At 47.1% G+C, this 20,044-nt stretch overlaps 1 protein-coding gene across 1 annotated transcript in view; it reads right to left on the bottom strand.

Moving 5' to 3' along the window:
• The window catches only part of LOC126213468 (alpha-mannosidase 2), an 834,426-nt gene that overhangs the window by 109,680 nt on the left and 704,702 nt on the right, over window positions 1-20,044 (bottom strand). Inside the window, exon 12 of the mRNA XM_049941248.1 lies at window positions 11,959-12,091. Coding sequence (XP_049797205.1) covers window positions 11,959-12,091 — 133 coding nt within the window. The remainder of the gene's footprint in view (window positions 1-11,958; window positions 12,092-20,044) is intronic.

Genomic DNA, 20,044 nt, shown 5'->3' with positions numbered 1-20,044 from the left:
TGCTTATGCTATTAGTAGGACTTGGTCATTGACGATGTTGTCTTTAACATGTTGCAGATGCTTAAAGATCTGCATTTCTTCCAAAACATCCAGTTTTAATCCCTTAACCTCGGCATGAAGTAACTCGATATTAACTGGAGAGCTCGGCGCATGAGCCGTTTGCACAAGGTGTTCCGCATAAGTAGAGCCCTTTTAGTACCGTCTCCGCTTTTAGTAGGGATATGCTCTTTATACCTGAGACCCAGGGCTCGCCCGGTTGCCCGGTGTAAAATTTTGGACAATCCGCGAATGTAATTTTACATACTCCTGATTGGGAAAGTTTATCGCTATTACTATGCAAGGAGTGAATTAAATTCCTATGTAAACTATTATTAGAATATACGAATCTGAAAATTTCCCAATCAGGATGACTGTCATCTAGACTGCAAGTGATACGAGGACGTTGGGATCCAGCACGGCGTTCCGTATTACCCTCCTGAACCCACCGATTTCATATTCTGCTAACAGTCATTGGATCTCGACCAACACGAGCAGCAATGTCGCGTTACGATAAACCGCAATCGCGATAGGCTACAATCCGACCTTTATCAAAGTCGGAAACGTGACGGTACGCATTTCTCCTCCTTACACGAGGCATCACAACAACGTTTCACCGGGCAACGCCGATCAACTGCTGTCTGTGTATGAGAAACCGGTTGGAAACTTTCCTCATGTCAGCACGTTGTGGGTGTCGCCACCGGCGCCAACCTTCTGTGAATGCTCTGAAAAGCTAACCATTTGCATATCACAGCATCTTGTTCCTGTCGGTTAAATTTCGTGTCTGTAGCACGTCATCTTCGTGGTGTAGCAATTTTAATGGCAGTAGTGTATATTACTTGTATAACAGCGACTGTGGAAAAGAGGCTTAAAAACGAAAAAGACAACATGTAAAAATAAAGGTATTTCAGATTTCGTGAAACACGAATGTGAATCAAGTGGTAAGGCAAGGGATAGCGATTTGCACACATACAGATGGCGTTAGTACCGCGTACTCAAGGTATAAAAGGGCAGTGAATTGGCTGAGTGTTCAACGGCGGACATGCCGCCGCCGTCAGCCCCCGTCCACCTTCTCCAGTTTGCCGATGACACCGCCTTCCCTGCCCTTGCCCCCACCCTCCAGCGCTCCCAACACCTTCTCCAATCCCATCTTGACCGGTTCACCGCTTGGTGCAACCAGTGGTTGCTCGAGGTCAATCCCTCCAAAACCCAGGCGATCATTGTAGGCAAAACCACCCCTTCCTTCCGCCTCCTTGATTTCTATCTCACCATCTATGGCCGTCCTATCGCCCTCACTCCCACCCTTAAGTACCTTGGCATCACCCTCGACCGTCGCCTCTCCTGGACTCCCCACCTCCGGACAATCCGAGCCGAGGCACGCTCCCGACTCAGTCTCCTCGAGCTCCTCTCCAGCCGTACGTGGGGTCTGGACCCCTCCACCATCCTCCACACCTATAAATCCCTCATCCGCCCTATCCTTTGTTATGCCCATCCGGCTTGGATCTCCGCCTCCCCTACCTTTTATAAATTCCTCCAAATCCTTGAACGCCATGCTCTCCGCCTCGCCTATCACATCCGTCTCCCCTCCCCCACGCGGATCCTGTACAATTTCATCCCCTTCCCCCACCTCCTCATTTTCCTTGAAAGGATACGGATCCTGTACACCTCCCGCAAACTCGATCCTCCTCACCCGCTCGTCTCCCCGATCCTCTCCCACCCCCGCCCGCTGCCGCGCCTGTATTCGCACGTCCCACCCGGTCTCCATCTCTCCACCCTCCTTACCCTCTCCCAAGGTGGCTTTCGCCAGCTCCCCCTCCCTGATGATGTCCTCCTCCCCTGCATTTACCCCTCCTATCAACTTTGATCCTCCCCTCCCACCTCCTGTGTCCTTTCCTTTAGGCACCCTTCCTCCCTCCCTTCCCTTCCCTTCTCTTCTCTTTTCTTTCCCCCCTCCCTCCTCCCCTCTCCCCTGGCTTCCCCTCCCACTTCCTCCCTCCCCCTCTCTCCTTTGCCCATGGAATCTCTGCTCTCCCCTCTCCCATTCCCCTTCCCCTTCCTCCACCTCCTCTCTTGGCTGGTCCCCGGACTCGTACACGCTCAGTGAACATTCGCGCGCCGGAGATCATTGCCGTCAGTGTTTCGTGTGTGTGCCTTCGTTTGTGTGTAGTGTTGTTCGCCGTCACGCCACCACCGTTCATATGCCGTCGCCATCATCCATGTTATGTGCACCGTGTCGCCTCGTGTTAGTGATGTTTCTCATCCAGCGTGAACGGCTCCATGTTTTTTCGATTTTTAGTGTCTACATTTTTTGCCCACCGTTTTTACTGTCTACTCTGTGCCACCTTTATGTACTACTTGTTGTCAAACTCAAGGCTGAAGAGCGGCGTATTGTGCTGCTGACAGCCCGCCTTTGTATAAGGTGTTTAAAATCACAATAAAGAAAAAAAAAAGCTGAGTTGTCATAAGTAGTCAGGTGATTCATCTCAAAAGGCTTCTATGCCAGTGGAAGTTGAAAAAAAAAATAAAAAAGACAGCGTACAGTTTTCTTTTTTGGGAAAGCAAATAAAAGTGGCATTAATGAATAACTTCATAGTCAGCGCCAAGCATTCACCACGGGACACAAAGATATTGGGCATCTTTGGTCGAAATTCAAAGATATTATCCAGCATGTGCTAGAGAAGTATGTGCCTAGCAAAAGTATAGGGGAGGGAAAGGATCCACCTTGGTACAACAAACACATTAGGAAGTTGCTGAGAAAGCAGAGAATTTTGCAAAATCGTTTCAAACGTAGTCAATGTCCCGCTGCCAAACAGAAATTATGCGAAATGAAAGCAGCTGTCAAAACGTCAATGAGAAAGTCTTTTAACGAATTTGAAAGCAGTATTTTATCTGCAGATTCTAAAAATAACTCCAAACAATTTTGGTCGTACATAAAATCTATGAACGCTACAAATAATTCAATACCTTCTCTTGCTGAAAGTGGTTCAAATGGCTCTGAGCACTATGGGACTTAACTTCTAAGGTCATCAGTCCCCTAGAACTTAGAACTACTTAAAACCTAACTAACCTAAGGACATCATACACATCCATGCCCGAGGCAGGATTCGAACCTGCGACCGTAGCGGTCGCGCAGCGCCAGACTGTAGCGCCTAGAACCGCACGGCCACCCCGACCGGCTTCTCTTGCTGACAGTACGGGTAATGTAACTGATGATGATAACCAAAAGGCCGAAATTCTAAACATAGCTTTCAAAAACTCGTTTACGGTAGAGGACTGCAGCACCATTCCCCCTTTCAGTTATCGAACAAACGCAAGGATGTCTGACATAGTGTTTAGTGTATCTGCGATTGTAAGACAGTTGATCCTTAGACGCCAGGAAGGCATCTAGCCCAGACGATATCCCCGTAAGATTTTATGTTGACTATGCTACAAATACAGCACCATTCTTATCCATCATCTATCAGAGATCATTGGAACAGCGGAAAGTTCCACGGGACTGGAAGAAGGCCCAGGTCATAGCAATCTATAAAAAGGGTATGAAATCGGATTCACATAATTACCGGCCCATTTCTGTGAATCGATTTGTTGTAGACTCATGGAACATATTTTGAGTTCAGACATAATGACCTTTCTAGACTCTGAGAAGCTCATCAGCAGAAACCAGCACAGTTTTTGGAAACAGCTGGCCCTCTTTGTGCATGACATACCAGCTGGCCCTCTTTGTGCATGACACACCAGCTGGCCCTCTTTGTGCACGATATACAACAGGTTCTAGATACCGGCTCCCAGGTTGATGCCGTATTTCTCGACTTTCGAAAGGCGTTCGACTCAGTTCTGCACTTTCGCTTGTTCAAAAAAGTGCGCGCTTACGGTCTATCCGATGACATATGCGGTTGGATAGAAAGTTTGCTAAAAGACAGAGAGCAGTATGTCGTCCTGAAAGGAAGTGACTTCAACAGAAACAAGTGTAACTTAAGGTGTGCCCCAGGGCAGTGTAATAGGTCCGCTGTCTTTCACGATTTACATAAACGATCTGGTTGATGGTATTGACAGCGGCCTTAGACTGTTTGCCGATGATGCTGTAGACTACAGGAAAGTAGTACCACACAAAAGTTGTGAAGAAATCAGTGAGGATTTGCAGAAAATAAATGCGTTGTATAATGACTGGCAGTTATCTCTCAATATCAGTAAGTGTAACCCACTGCGTATAACAAGGCGAAAATCCACATTAATGTACGAGTAGAAAATAAATTCCCTGTCTTTGGAGGCGGTAACATCCGTCAAGTATCTGCGTGTGACTATTCGAAATGATCTCAAATGGAATGATCAGTTTACACAAGTAACGGGCAAGGCGAACTCTAGATTGGTAGAATCCTGAAGCGATGCAGTCCCTCGACAAAGGAAATAGCTTACAATACGTTAGTTTGTCCAGTCTTAGAGTATTGTTCCTTTGTATGGGACCCTTACCGGTTGGGTCTGATTCAAGAGATTGAGAAGGTCCAATGAAGAGCGGCAAGATTCGTGACTGGTGCATTTAGCCATTGCGAGAGCGTTACAAACCTGATAGAAAGTTTGAAGTGGGACACACTTGCAGATAGACGGCGCGCTAAGCGGAAGGGGCTGCTCACTAAATTTCGAAATCCGATCTCTGCTGAGGATGTAGAGCATATATTATTACGATCAACTTTCAGATCGTGCAACGATCGCCATTCAGAGATAAGGGAAATTAGAGCTCGCACTGAGGCGTTCAGGCCGGCCGCGGTGCCCATACGGTTCAAGGCGCTACAGTCTGGAACCGCGCGACTACTACGGTCGCAGGTTCGAATCCTGCCTCGGGCATCGATGTGTGTGGTGCCCTTAGATTACTTAGGTTTAAGTAGTTCCGAGTTCAAGGGACTGATGACCTCAGATGAGAAGTTAAGTCCCATAGTGCTTAGAGCCATTTGAACCATTTTGAGGCCACTCAGACAGTCGTTTTTCCCTCGCACGATCTGCGAGTGGAACAGACGGGGGGAGAAATGACTTTGGCGCGAATTGTCCCCTCCGCCACACACCGCTTGGTGGCTAGCGGAGTATATCTGTAGATGTAGAAGGTTTCTGACGTGGTTATGGGCGCACGACAGCAATTAACAGACGCTGAACACAGACAGGTAGTGTGGCAGCTAGACGCGCGGGACATTCTATTTCGGAAAACGTTAGGTAATTCAGCCACAGTGTCAAGAGTGTGATGGTAATATCACATTTCAGGCATTACCTCTCACCACGGACAACGTAGTGGCCGACGGCCTTCACTTAACGACCGAGAGCAGCGGCGTTTACGTAGAGTTGTCACTCCTGACAGACAGGCAACAGTGCGTGACAGAACTGCAGAAATCAATGTGGGACGTGCAACGAAAGTATCCGTTGGGACAGTGTGGCAAAATTTGGCGCTGATGGGCTATGGCTCCAGACAACTAATGCGAGTGCCTTTGCTAACGGCACGACATCGCCTGCAGCACCTCCCCTCGGCACGTGACCATATGGCAATATGGCAGTAATTACCTTTGGCTACTTCGAGACCATTTGCCGCCATTTGTGGGCTTCATGTTCCCAAACAACGATGGCTAGAGGTCTGCGCGGATGCGGATATCCGCGGTATTTGTTACTTGACGGATAAAATCGCGACCGGCGCGGATATCCGCAGGTCATCTGCGGATAATGAGCAAGGCATCTGCCCAGTACGTATGTTGCAATGTTAGTTGAAAACTTCAAGTCTGTTGACATTCTTGGAATCTTGCAGGGCGCGGCTAGAGCGGATGTCTGTTGTCCTCAGCCCCTGGCTACGACTGACGTAGCTGTACCCAAGAGACCTGCGCCTAATCCGTTTCCGCGACCGTGTCTTTTGTGTGGCCTGTGAAGTGCTCTCTGGGTGGCAAACCTGCCCACTGTCTACCATCAGACGGTTAGAGCGTCTGCCATGTAAGCAGGAGATCCAGGGTTCGAGTCCCAGTCGAGGTTCACATTTTCATCTGTCCCCGTTGGCGTATGTCAACGCCTGTAAGCAACTAAGGGTGTTCATTTCATTGTAATTTCATTCTAACGAGCTGCGTGGTCCCCGATGGCATCTGTTCTTTCGGACATGTCCAAATGAACAGATACCATCTTAGTATATATAAGAAGTAGTTAAGTTGTCGCAGAAATGGCACCCTGACAATAACTACGTCATTACATACAGGGTGTTTCAAAAATGACCGGTATATTTGAAACGGCAATAAAAACTAAACGAGCAGCGATAGAAATACACCGTTTGTTGCAATATGCTTGGGACAACAGTGCATTTTCAGGCGGACAAACTTTCGAAATTACAGTAGTTACAATTTTCAACAACAGATGGCGCTGCGGTCTGGGAAACTCTATAGTACGATATTTTCCACATATCCACCATGCGTAGCAATAATATGGCGTAGTCTCTGAATGAAATTACCCGAAACCTTTGACAACGTGTCTGGCGGAACGGCTTCACATGCAGATGAGATGTACTGCTTCAGCTGTTCAATTGTTTCTGGATTCTGGCGGTACACCTGGTCTTTCAAGTGTCCCCACAGAAAGAAGTCACAGGGGTTCATGTCTGGCGAATAGGGAGGCCAATCCACGCCGCCTCCTGTATGTTTCGGATAGCCCAAAGCAATCACACGATCATCGAAATATTCATTCAGGAAATTAAAGACGTCGGCCGTGCGATGTGGCCGGGCACCATCTTGCATAAACCACGAGGTGTTCGCAGTGTCGTTTAAGGCAGTTTGTACCGCCACAAATTCACGAAGAATGTCCAGATAGCGTGATGCAGTAATCGTTTCGGATCTGAAAAATGGGCCAATGATTCCTTTGGAAGAAATGGCGGCCCAGACCAGTACTTTTTGAGGATGCAGGGACGATGGGACTGCAACATGGGGCTTTTCGGTTCCCATATGCGCCAGTTCTGTTTATTGACGAAGCCGTCCAGGTAAAAATAAGGTTCGTCAGTAAACCAAATGCTGCCCACATGCATATCGCCGTCATCAATCCTGTGCACTATATCGTTAGCGAATGTCTCTCGTGCAGCAATGGTAGCGGCGCTGAGGGGTTGCCGCGTTTGAATTTTGTACGGATAGAGGTGTAAACTCTGGCGCATGAGACGATACGTGGACGCTGGCGTCATTTGGACCGCAGCTGCAACACGGCGAACGGAAACCCGAGGCCGCTGTCGAATCACCTGCTGCACTAGCTGCGCGTTGCCCTCTGTGGTTGCCGTACGCGGTCGCCCTACCTTTCCAGCACGTTCATCCGTCACGTTCCCAGTCCGTTGAAATTTTTCAAACAGATTCTTTATTGTATCGCTTTTCGGTCCTTTGGTTACATTAAACCTCTGTTGAAAACTTCGTCTTGTTACAACAACACTGTGTTCTAGGCGGTGGAATTCCAACACCAGAAAATTCCTCTGTTCTAAGGAATAAACCATGTTGTCTACAGCACACTTGCACGTTGTGAACAGCACACACTTACAGCAGAAAGACGACGTACAGAATGGCGCACCCACAGACTGCGTTGTCTTCTATATCTTTCACATCACTTGCAGCGCCATCTGTTGTTGAAAATTGTAACTACTGTAATTTCGAAAGTTTGTCCGCCTGAAAATGTACTGTTGTCCCAAGCATATTGCAACAAACGGTGTATTTCTATCGGTGCTCGTTTAGTTTTTATTGCCGTTTCAAATATACCGGTCATTTTTGAAACACCCTGTACCATAATTCTAAGTACTACTGTCTATTACTATTAATTACTCATTCAAAACTTAAATATATGCGGATACGGATAAGGAACTTGCAGATGCGGATTAATTGCCATGGTTGTGGATTAGGACCTTGCGGATGCGGTGCAGATGCGGATTGCACTTTTCTTATCCGCGCAGACCTGTAACGATGGCACATCATCGGGCCACAACTGTTGGTGATTGAAGAAATGGATCCCAATGACTGGAAGACTGTGGCCTGGTCACATGAGTCCTGATTAGATTTGGTAAGAGCTGACGGTAGGGTTGCAGGGTTCGAGTGTGGCTCAGACCCCACCAGGCCAAGGTTTGACGATGACACTGTCCAAGCTGATGGTGGCTCCATGGTGGTGTGGGCTGTGTTTATATGGAATGTGTTGCAACTGCGACCAGGGCGGTCGCGGGGTAGCACTGACGAAAGGCACGACGCGACCCGCGGAGAGGCCCGCGAATAACAACACAACGGAAACGGATGGACACGACCGACGTAGGACAGAACGAATACGACAAGACCGAACAACTGAGTCACGCGGAAACAAACTCGCACACGAACCAGGAAGAAAGTAGTCTAGCGCAAGCGAGGTGTAAACCGACGTAAGCGAGATTAGACTGACTGGATGAGCTTTTTTTTTCTTTATTGTGATTTCATTCCCCTGTCCCATATGGGCAGAGGAAAGCTGTCAGCGGCACAATCCACCGCTCTTCAGCCAAGTGGCATGAACTTAAAATAAGAATAAAATGTTACATACATAACGCGATAAAGGGGAACTTAAAACAGAATAAGGGGAGAAAATGGAGGTAAAAAATAGACTAACACGGAGACGTTCATGGAGGACTGTTAAAAAAAGTCACCAGAAAGTTAAAAAACACAGTTGGCCGATTCTTCAAAACTCACAGAGGTCACTGAAAGGACATGCACACATGAAAAGTCGGCCACAGTAGTAAAAACACTCTGGAACAACACACTTGAAACCCACTTTTAGCACACACGACGAAGAAGAAAACTGCCAGGCGGGACCTGCCGGGGGGGAAAGGTCAGAGAGGACGGAAAAGGAGGGGAGAGTGAGGGGCAGCAGGGGAAGCGGCGGGATGAAGAGAGGAGGGGAGTCAGTGGGTAAACGAAGAGGCAGGAGACACGTGGGGTGGGAGATGAAGAGGAAAGACAGGGCAGGAGTGAGTGCAGAGACACTGAAAGGGGGCACAAGAGAGGGAGGGGGAGTAGGAGGGGGAAGCCGCTCAGGAGGAGGGAGGGGGGGGGAGGGATCCCTGAGGAGGAGGCAGGAAGAGGGGGTTAGAGTTGGTAGGAAGGGTAGATGTCAGGGCGAAGCTCATCATCCGGGAGGGGTAGACAGTGGAAGTTGCGTTGGGAAAGGAGATGGAGGGTGTGGAGATGGAGAGAGGGTGGTACACAACGGTAAAGGCGCGGCAACTGGTTGGGGATGGAGAGGAAGGGAGACACCAGGGGTTGAGGGGGATCGAGGCGGCGGACACTATATAGTCTACATCTACATCTACATCCATACTCCGCAAGCCACCTGACGGTGTGTGGCGGAGGGTACCCTGAGTACCTCTATCGGTACTTGACTTCCACAAGGCGTTCGATACAGTTCCCCACAGTCGTTTAATGAACAAAGTAAGATCATATGGACTGTCAGACCAGTTGTGTGATTGTACTGAGGAGTTCCTAGATAACAGAACGCAGCATGTCATTCTCAATGGAGAGAAGTCTTCGGAAGTAAGAGTGATTTCAGGTGTGCCGCAGGGGAGTGTCATGGGACCGTTGCTGTTCACAATATACATAAATGACCTGGTGGATGACATCGGAAGTTCACTGAGGCTTTTTGCAGATGATGCTGTTGTGTACCAAGAGGTTGTAACAATGGAAAATTGTACTGAAATGCAGGAGGATCTGCAGCGAATTGACGCATGGTGCAGGGAATGGCAATTGAATCTCAATGTAGACAAGTGTAATGTGCTGCGAATACATAGAAAGATAGATCCCTATCATTTCGGTACAATATAGCAGGTCAGCAACTGGAAGCATTTAATTCCATAAATTATCTGGGAGTACGCATTAGGAGTGATTTAAAATGGAATGATCATATAAAGTTGATCGTCGGTAAAGCAGATGCCAGACTGAGATTCATTGGAAGAATCCTAAGGAAATGCAATCCGAAAACAAAGGAAGTAGGTTAAAGTACATTTGTTCGCCCACTGCTCGAATACTGCTCACCAGTGTGGGATCCGTACGAGATAGGGTTGATAGAAGAGATAGAGAAGATCCAACGGAGAGCAGCGCGCTTCGTTACAGGATCATTTAGTAATCGCGAAAGCGTTACAGAGATGACAGATAAACTCCAATGGAAGACTCTGCAGGAGAGACGCTCAGTAGCTCGGTACGGGCTTTTGTTACAGTTTAGAGAACATACCTTCACCGAAGAGTCCAGCAGTATATTGCTCCCTCCTACGTATATCTCACGAAGAGACCATGAGGATAAAATCAGAGAGATTAGAGCCCACACAGAAGTGGGCGGATGTGTTCGAAGAAAAGGAGAAGGTGGACTGGATGAGTGAGTGGCCGGCGCTTAAGTACGCTCTCGGGGGCGCCGCTATTGGACGCTGGGACCACGTGTTCCACTGTGGCGCCCCCACACTAAAAGCGGGCCAGGAGGCGCGCGCCGCCACAGCTTACGATGCAGCGACCTCTATGTGTCTTCGACGTCCATGACGTCTGGCGCGGATTCACATTGTGCGGCGCGCAGTACCAGAGAATGGACTGCGTCCTGTGGTCCAACTGAACTGATCAAAGACTGGCAATAATTACCTTTGGCTACTTCGAGACCATTTGCCGCCATTCGTGGGCTTCCTGTTCCCGAACAACGTTGTCACGTCATCAAGCCACAATTGTTGGTGATTGGTTTGAAGAATATTCTGGACAGTTCAAGCGAATGGCTTTGATCACCAAGACTGCCTCACATGTTCAGATGTTCAAATGTGTCTGAATTCCTAAAGGACCGAACTGCTGAAGTCACCGGTCCCTAGACTTACACACTACTTAAATTATGCTAAGAACAACACACACGCCATGCCCGAGGGAGGACTCGAACCTCCGGCGGGAGGGGTCGCGCAGTCCTCACATGGCTCCTCTAACCGCGCGGCCACTCCACTTGGCTGCCTGACATGAACCGCACGTAACATTTACGGGGCATACGTTTGTACGTTTGTGCACAAAATCCTGCACCGGCAACATTTTCGCAATTGTGGGCGGATATAGAGGCAGCATGGCTCAATAGCCTCAATACAGGGCGAGTCAAAAGTCCTAGGACACCTTCATAAGTTGGAAGATTAAAGGGAAAATTGAAATGTGACGATGGGAACATAGGTTTGACGTGGGGTTACAACTTTTGGAGTGAATGTCATTCATGGCCGCCATCTTGAAATCCGCCATTTTGGATTCAAGTCATTTTTTTTAATGGGAAGGGGGGTGTATGACACATCAAATAACACTCGCTTGAGCTCTGGAATTTAGTGGTGTAATTTGTTTTTGTCTATCTTGTACAGTTTAGAAGTTATTAATGTTCAAAGTTACCTCGATACCGACTCATGTCTCGGGATGAACAACACGTAGAACACGTGTTGTAGCAATCGGTATGAAGGTAATTTCCCAACTTTGAACATTAATAATCTCTAAACTGTACAAGATAGACAAAAACAAATTACACCACTAAATTCCAGAGCTCAAGCGAGTGTGAATTGGTGTGTCATACACCCCCCATCCCATTTTTAAAAAAATGACTTGAATCCAAAATAGCGGATTTCAAGATGGCGGCCATGAATAACATTCACTCCAAATGTTGCGGCCCCACGTCAAACCTGTGTTCTCATCATCACATTTCAATTTGCCCTTTAATCTTCCAACTTGCGAAGGTGTCCGAGGACTTGTGACTCGCCCTGTATTCTAGTGACTTGAGCCCTTGCCGCCAAACACCGGGCACAAGCAGGTCCGACGCGACATTAGGTGGTGTCGGATGACTCTTGTCACCTCAGTGGCGCACGGAAGGCGTGTGTGACAGGAGGCGTGGTCCGAGGCGGATGTACCTAGAGACGGGAGGTGGTGGTGTGTGCATTATGCTTACCTCCCTCTCGGGCTCCCTGGAGTTGGGGTCCGGCATGAAGAGGTAGGCGCCGCTGTGGAACTGCGCCGACGGGTAAGCTGCGAACAGCAGGCCGCACTGCGTCACACGGCCCGTCGCCTTGCGGGTGATGGCCCTGTGAACAACAACCAAACACCTCAGCTCGCTCTGAAGCTCAGACACACTGGCTCAACACCTGCAAGCAGACACATGTCGTACACAATGAGCCACTAGCCGACGTCACCATCAGTTCAAATGGTTCAAATGGCTCTGAGCACTATGGGACTTACCATCTGAGGTCATCAGTCCCCTACACTTAGAACTACTTAAACCTAACTAACTAACCTAAGGACATCACACACATCCAAGCCCGAGGCAGGATTCGAAACTACAGCAGCGCGGTTCCGGACTGAAGCGTCTAGAACCGCTCGGCCTCAGCAGCCGGCCATAACTAAGCAAATGACTACCGTAGCCGCTTGGGGGTTATACGGTATGGTGGCTCCCCATCCGCCATTCATGACGAAGATTTGAGTTAAGAACTGCTGCAGTCGGGTTCAAATATATGTGTAAAAGCAGGGCATCTATAAGGGTGTTACAAAAAGGTACGGCCAAACTTTCAGGAAACATTCCTCACTCACAAACAAAGAAAATATGTTATGTGAACATGTGTCCGGAAACGCTTACTTTCCACGTTAGAGCTCATTTTATTACTTCTCCTCAAATCACATTAATCATGGAATAGAAACACACAGCAACAGAACGTACCAGCGTGCCCTCAACACTTTGTTACAGGAAATGTTCAAAATGTCCTCCGTTAGCGAGGATACATGCATCCACCCTCCGTCGCACGGAATTCCTGATGCGCTGATGCAGCCATGGAGAATAGCGTATTGTATCACAGCCGGCCACAATACGAGCACGAAGAGTCTCTACATTTGGTACTGGGGTTGCGTAGACGAGAGCTTTCAAATGCCCCCATAAATGAAAGTCAAGAGGGTTGAGGTCAGGAGAGCGTGGAGGCCACGGAATTGGCCCGCCTGTACCAATCCATCGGTCGCCGAATCTGTTGTTGAGAAGCGTACGAACACTTCGACTGAAATGTGCAGGAGCTCCATCGTGCATGAACCACATGTTGTGTCGTACTTGTAAAGGCACATTTTCTAGCAGCACAGGTAGAGTATTCCGTATGAAATCGTGATAACGTGCTCCATTGAGCGTAGGTGGAAGAACGTGGGGCCCAATGGAGACTTCACCAACAATGCCTGCCCAAACGTTTACAGAAAATCTGTGTTGATGACGTAATTACACAATTGCGTGCGGATTCTCGTCGGCCCACACATGTTGATTGTGAAAATTTACAATTTGATCACGTTGGAATGACGCCTCATCCTTAAAGAGAACATTTGCACTGAAATGAGGATTGACACATTGTCGGGTGAACCATTCGCAGAAGTGTACCCGTGGAGGCCAGTCAGCAGCTGATAGTGCCTGCACACGCTGTACAGGGTACGAAAACAACTGGTTCTCCCGTAGCACTCTCCATACAGTGGCGTGGTCAACGTTACCTTGTACAGCAGCAACTTCTCTGACGCTGACATTAGGGATATCGTCAACTGCACGAAGAATTGCCTCGTCCATTGCAGGTGTCCTCGTCGTTCTAGGTCTTCCCCAGTCGCGAGTAATAGGCTGGAATGTTCCGTGCTCCCTAAGACGCCGATCAATTGCTTCGAACGTCTTCCTGTCGGGACACCTTCGTTCTGGAAATCTGTCTCGATACAAACGTACCGCGCCACGGCTATTGCCCCGTGCTAATCCGTACATCAAATGGGCATCTGCCAACTCCGCATTTGTAAACATTGCACTGACTGCAAAACCACGTTCGTGATGAACACTAACCTGTTGATGCTACGTACTGATGTGCTTGATGCTAGTACTGTAGAGTAATGAGTCGCATGTCAACACAAGCACCGAAGTCAACATTACCTTCCTTCAATTGGACCAACTGGCGGTGAATCGAGGAAGTACAGTACATACTGACGAAACTAAAATGAGCTCTAACATGGAAATTAAGCGTTTCTGGACACATGTCCACATAACATCTTTTCTTTATTTGTGTGTGAGGAATGTTTCCTGAAAGTTTGGCCGTACCTTTTTGTAACACCCTGTATGTCCTGTGCAGAGTTACAGATGTAAAAGAAAGGAACTAGTTTTTCGACTTGTCCGCCAGTTTCATATACATTTAAATCAAAACATGATAAAATATTCGCGCTTTTTTACGCTTTAGTATTAGTACCCAAGTCATGTAACATAACGTCAAATTAAGTAACATGATACATGATGTCATGTCGTGTAACATGACACATGTCATCGTGTCATCAATTATGGATTTCTTCATGTCGTACAATACAACAGAAAGTGTCATGAAAGTTTACGATCTACATCTACATGGATACTCTGCAAATCACACTTAAGTGCCTGGCAGAGGTCTCTTCAAACCACCTTCACACTAATTCTCTGTTATTCCAATCCCATGCAGAGTGCGGATAAAACGAACACCTATATCTTTCCGTGCGAGCTCTGATTTCCCTCATTTTATTATGATGATCGTTTCTCCCTATGGAGGTCGGCGGCAGCAAAATATTTTCGCATTCGGAGGATAAAGTTGGTGACTGAAATTTTCTGAGAAGATTCCGCCGTAACGAAAAACGCTTTTCTTTTAATGATGTAAACCTCATATCCTGTATTATGTCAGTGATACTCTCACCCATACTTCTCGATAATACAAAACGTGCTGTTCTCCTTTGAACTTTTTCGATGTACTCCGTCAATTCTATCTGGTAAGGATCCAAGACCGCACAGCAGTATTCTAAAAGAGAACGGACAAGCGAAGTGTAGGCAGTATCTTTAGTATATGTGTTACATTTTCCAGTCTTTGGTTAGCCTTCCCCACAACATTTTCTATGTGTTCCTTCCAATTTAAGTTGTTCTTTATTGTACGAGGGCGGTTCAGAAAGTAACCTCCGATTGGTCACAGTGCGGGTTGTGGGGGGAGTAGCGACGCCATCTGTGCGTTCACGCACTCAACAGGTCAGTCGGCATCAAGCCGTGGTCGAATGAACGTCGTACCTGCGCTAGTTTAGTTTTTGTGGCAGTTTGAAATGTGTGCTGCAATAGAAAACCCCGCCAAATGTGAAGTGCGTGCTGTCATAAGGTTTTTTACAGCCAAAGGATATTCTGCAGCAGCTATTCATCGTGAACTTTGTGCCGTGTACGGACCGAGAGTTATGAGTGAAGGAGTTGTCCATGAATGGGTACGTTTATTCAAAAGTGGACGAGAAAACGTTCATGATGAAGAGAGGAGTGGTAGACCATCATTGGTGACCGACGAACTCGTTCAGACAGTTGATGCAAAAGTTCGTGAAAATCGACGTTTCTCAATGTCGGAGTTGTCTACTGGTTTTCCACAGATTTCTAAGACTCTCTTGTACGAGATAGTGACAGCAAGATTGGGTTACCGTAAGTTCTGTGCACGATGGGTGCCCAAAATTCTTACCGACCACCACAAAACTCAAAGAATGGCCTCTGCATTAGACTTTCTGTCACGTTATGAGGACGAAGGAGAACCATTGTTAAACAGAATCGTGACCGGTGACGAAACCTGGATTAAGTACGTGAACCCTGAGACAAAAGAACAATCAAAGATGTGGGCACATTCAAATTCGCCTACCAAACCAAGACAAGCCTCGCAAGATTTTTCTGCCAGAAAACTGATGGCAACGGTGTTTTGGGATGCCAAAGGGGTGTTGTTGGTTGAATTCATGGAACGTGGTACGACCATTAATCAAGACGTGTACTGTGAAACAATAAAAAAGTTACGACGGGCTATACAGAACAAACGCCGTGGTATGCTGACTTCCGGTATCGTGTTTTTGCACGATAACGCCCGTCCTCACTCTGCTCGCAGAACAACGGCCCTTCTTGAGTCCTTCAAGTGGGACGTTATCAACCTTCCACCTTACAGCCCAGACCTGGCGCCAAGTGATTATCACCTCTTCATGCATTTGAAGAAATGGCTCGGGTCACCGCGGTTTGATGACGACGAAGAGCTCAAAGATGCGGTCACAGGCTGGCTCCAGGCACAAGCGGGTGATTTTTATGCAGAAGGAATTTCAAAGCTTGTGAAGAGATACGATAAGTGCCTCAATCGCTATAGAGACTATGTAGAAAAATAGTGCAAAGATGTAGTTGTAAGATGTATATATTAAAATATTTTTATTTAACTTGGTGTATTTTTTAAAATCAACCGGAGGTTACTTTCTGAACGGCCCTCGTATTTCCAAGGTATTTAGTTGAATTTACGGCCTGCAGATTTGACTGATTTATTGTGCAAGCGAACTTTGTGTGGATGATCTCACACTTTTCGTTGTTTAGGATCAATTACCAACTTTTGCACCACACGGATATCTTTTGTAAATCGTTTCGCAATTTGTTTTGATCCTCTGATGACTTTAGTAGTCGATAAACGACAACATCATCTGCAAAACAGCCTAAGACGGCTGCTCAGATTGTCTGCTAAATCGTTTACATAGACAAGGAACACTAAAGGGCCTATAATACTACCTTGGGGAACGAGCAAATGGCCTGTAAAAAATGGTTCAATTGGGTCTGAGCACTATGGGACTTAACATCTGAGGCCATCAGTCCCCTAGAACTTGCAACTACTTAAACCTAACTAGCCTAAGGACATCACACACATCCATGCCCGAGGCAGGATTCGAACCTGAAACGGTAGCAGTTGCGCGGTTCCGGACTGCGCGCCTAGAACCGCTCGGCCACCGCGGCCAGCTAAATGGCCTATGACACTACCTTGCATGCATCCCGAGCCTGGGACACTTCCTGCTATAGATGTACCCCGACACTCGCATTTTTCCTATTGTAGATGCATCCGACTCTCTAGAAGCACACAAATTTGTGTTTGTTTGTTCTTACACCCCCAACATTATATGTAACGGGAACTGGTTTTTGGGAGAAATGGTCCCCTCAAGGAAAAAATCAGCTCCATAGACCCAGAAACAAATCCACCCACAGAAATTTCAACCCTCCAGCAATTTTTTTTTAGCAATTACATGTATGCTCTTGAGGTATACGATATGTTGTTTACTATGGTTGGGGAATTTTCTTGATTTTGGATACATGACAGGGACTCTAGCCTATAAATTGCAAGATGCGTGTGTCCCAACACATTGCAGCTAAGGAAGTTCACGACACTGTGGAAGTAAGGTTAACTCAAATACGTCAAGATGTTTTGACTTGTATATGTTTGAAGCTGCCACATAACTCGGGCGGTTAGTTTCTTTTACATCCCAAACTCTCCCCAGGATATATTTGCCTTTTTTGAGCTGTGACAAGAGCACTTTTCATTCTGGTTCGCAACTTTTAGTTTACCATAATTTTGACACTATAGTGCAATAGCTTGGCAACTGATGTAGATTTTTGATGACTCGGTCGACGACTAATGCGATACAGGAGTTTTTAAATTGTCCTTCGAACTACGTTGCTTATATCGCGGCAATGGATAAAGCTTTCACAAAGCAACACGACGATCATTAATTACATGTGTTTGTTTTTCTTATTACAAATTCTGAGCCGTCCGCAGTGGTCGAGCGGTTCTAGGTGCTTCAGTTTGGAACCGCGCGACCGCTACGGTCTCAGGTTCGAATCCTGCCCCGGGCATGGATGTGTGTGATGACCTTAGGCTAGTTAGGTTTAATTAGTTCTAAGTTCTAGGGGACTGATGACCTCAGATGATAAGTCCCATAGTGCTCAGAGCCATTTGAACCAACAAAATCTGAAAAGATTCGCACGTTTGAAGCAAAAAACAAAAACGTGTTTTTTGCAGGTAAAATAGGAATGAAGGTCGATTTTTGACAGCGAGTTTTCAATTTTATCGAATTACAGCATTTTTAATTTATTTGATTCATTTTAAATCGTTTCTGCGCACGCAATTCACGTAAGAACGAATTTTATGGGCTACATTCAGTTCGACTTTAAACCATCGTATCTCGACAACGCACAAAGCTTGTTGGATAAATAAAAATCTGTTTTGACTTGATCCGTTTATCTGTCGTCGTGCAACTTTGAATCGATTCGTACAAATTTAAATTATCGAAGTGGCGCCCTTCAAAAAGAAACACGTTTCTTGATCGGTTTTGCACGTGAAACCAGAACGGTGCCTATTCAATTCAAATGGTACAATTAGTTGAGGATTAATTTCAGCCCAATTAAATTTTTTTGCAAAAAGAAGTAATCAATTCGCAAAATTTGCCTGGGCGCCAGTTCCGGTTCGTCGTTTAAACCTTGGTTAATATACTGGGTGGATATAATTAAACTTTCCCTATTTAATACGTTATAGCACGGAGACTCACTATCATACGAGTACCAAACATGGTAGCATTAATGTCCAGAGTACGGGGTGCATGATTTCCATGCGTCACAGCGCCACCGTCCAGTTCGACCTACAGCCACGAGATGCCGTGATCAGACATCGTGATTCATAGTCCCACACACGTGACCAGTCGCAGTGCACTTGTTGACGTGTCAACGTGAGCTTGGACAAAAGGAGCACGGCATTATTGGTGAAGCTCTGTTATCAAAACAGTAATGCTGCAGCTGCATTTCGAGAATACCGCCGGCTGAAAGGATTATGGAAGGGCCGACTTTCTCCACCTGCTGTGCGGAGCATGATGAAAAAGATCGAATCAACTGGAGAACTGGGCCGGGAAGAGGCCGACGAGCGGTTGCACCACAGGTGGTTGATGAAATAGCTGTTGCTATGGCTGACAACGCTGCGCGCAATTCCCAATTGTGAGGCAGGGCGCGTGCTGTGTCGTGACAGTTGAACATCCAGTCGTCCACTGTGCAGAAGGTGCTTCGAACCATTCTCGAATGGTATCCGTACAAGATCCAAATCGTACAGCAGCTTGCACCACAGGATGCACAACGACCTGTTGACTTCTATCTCCACTTTCTCGCAAGCATTGAAGTTGGCGAAGATGGCGGTACCATCCTATGGACAGGTGAAGCTCATTCTTCTCTGAGGTGAGGTGAGGTGAACACACAGAATTGCCGAATGTTGAGATCTTCAGGTCCAGTCAGTCTGCACGAAGTTCCCCTGTATGGTGAACGTGTCACCGTAGCGCAGTGGTTAGCACACTGGACTCGCATTCAGGAGGACGACGGTTCAATCCCGCGTCCGGCCATCCTGATTTAGGTTTTCCGTGATTTCCCTAAATCACTCCAGGCAAATGCCGGGATGGTTCCTCTGAAAGGGCACGGCCGACTTCCTTCCCCATCCTTCCCTAATCCGATGAGACCGATGACCTCGCTGTTTGGTCTCCTTCCCCACAACCAACCAACCGTGTCACCCAATGGTGCGGCTTTACGATATCTTCATCGTTGGTCCATTCTTTCTTTCAACAGGTTGGCGCTCTGGGACCAGAGACGTGCAGTGCGACTGCCCAGCATTACTGCGATATGCTTCGCCAGCATGTCATGCCCTCCCTACAGAAGAGAGACGCACTGAACTCCACAGTTTTCGCGCAAGATGGGGCCATACCGCACATCTCCTTCTCCGAAACTCGTTTGGCGGCGATCGAGTTATCAGCCGATCGTTTCCAAATGCTCACCCAGCACGGTCACCTGGTCTCACACCCTCTTATTTCTGGTTGTGCGGCTACCTGAAGGACAGGTTTACCAAGGGAACTCTCACACACGTACTCATATGAATCCCAGCATGTCAAGGGAGGTAGCCATGCTTCGTTCTGCTGTATAGAATGCAATCCTGCGCTGTCAGACTCTTTTGGACATTGAGAGGCGCCATATTAAGCCCCTTTGTTAGGAGTAATGGCATCGGTATGTAATGGTACGATGTACCGTAGCAGCACATTAAATGTGTTTCTGTTGAATTGATTCTGCATTATTTCTCTTTCTCATCTCCTTCACATTAATGCTACCAAGTGTGTTGGTCGTATGGTAATTAGTTTCCGTGTTATAACGTGTTAAATAGGGAAGTTTAATTACACACATCAAA

The sequence above is a fragment of the Schistocerca nitens genome, chromosome 11 (genome assembly GCF_023898315.1).
Source record: "Schistocerca nitens isolate TAMUIC-IGC-003100 chromosome 11, iqSchNite1.1, whole genome shotgun sequence".
Lineage (NCBI taxonomy): Eukaryota > Metazoa > Arthropoda > Insecta > Orthoptera > Acrididae > Schistocerca > Schistocerca nitens.
Note: the sequence above shows the minus strand (reverse complement) of the source record. Positions and strands in the feature narration are given on the sequence as shown.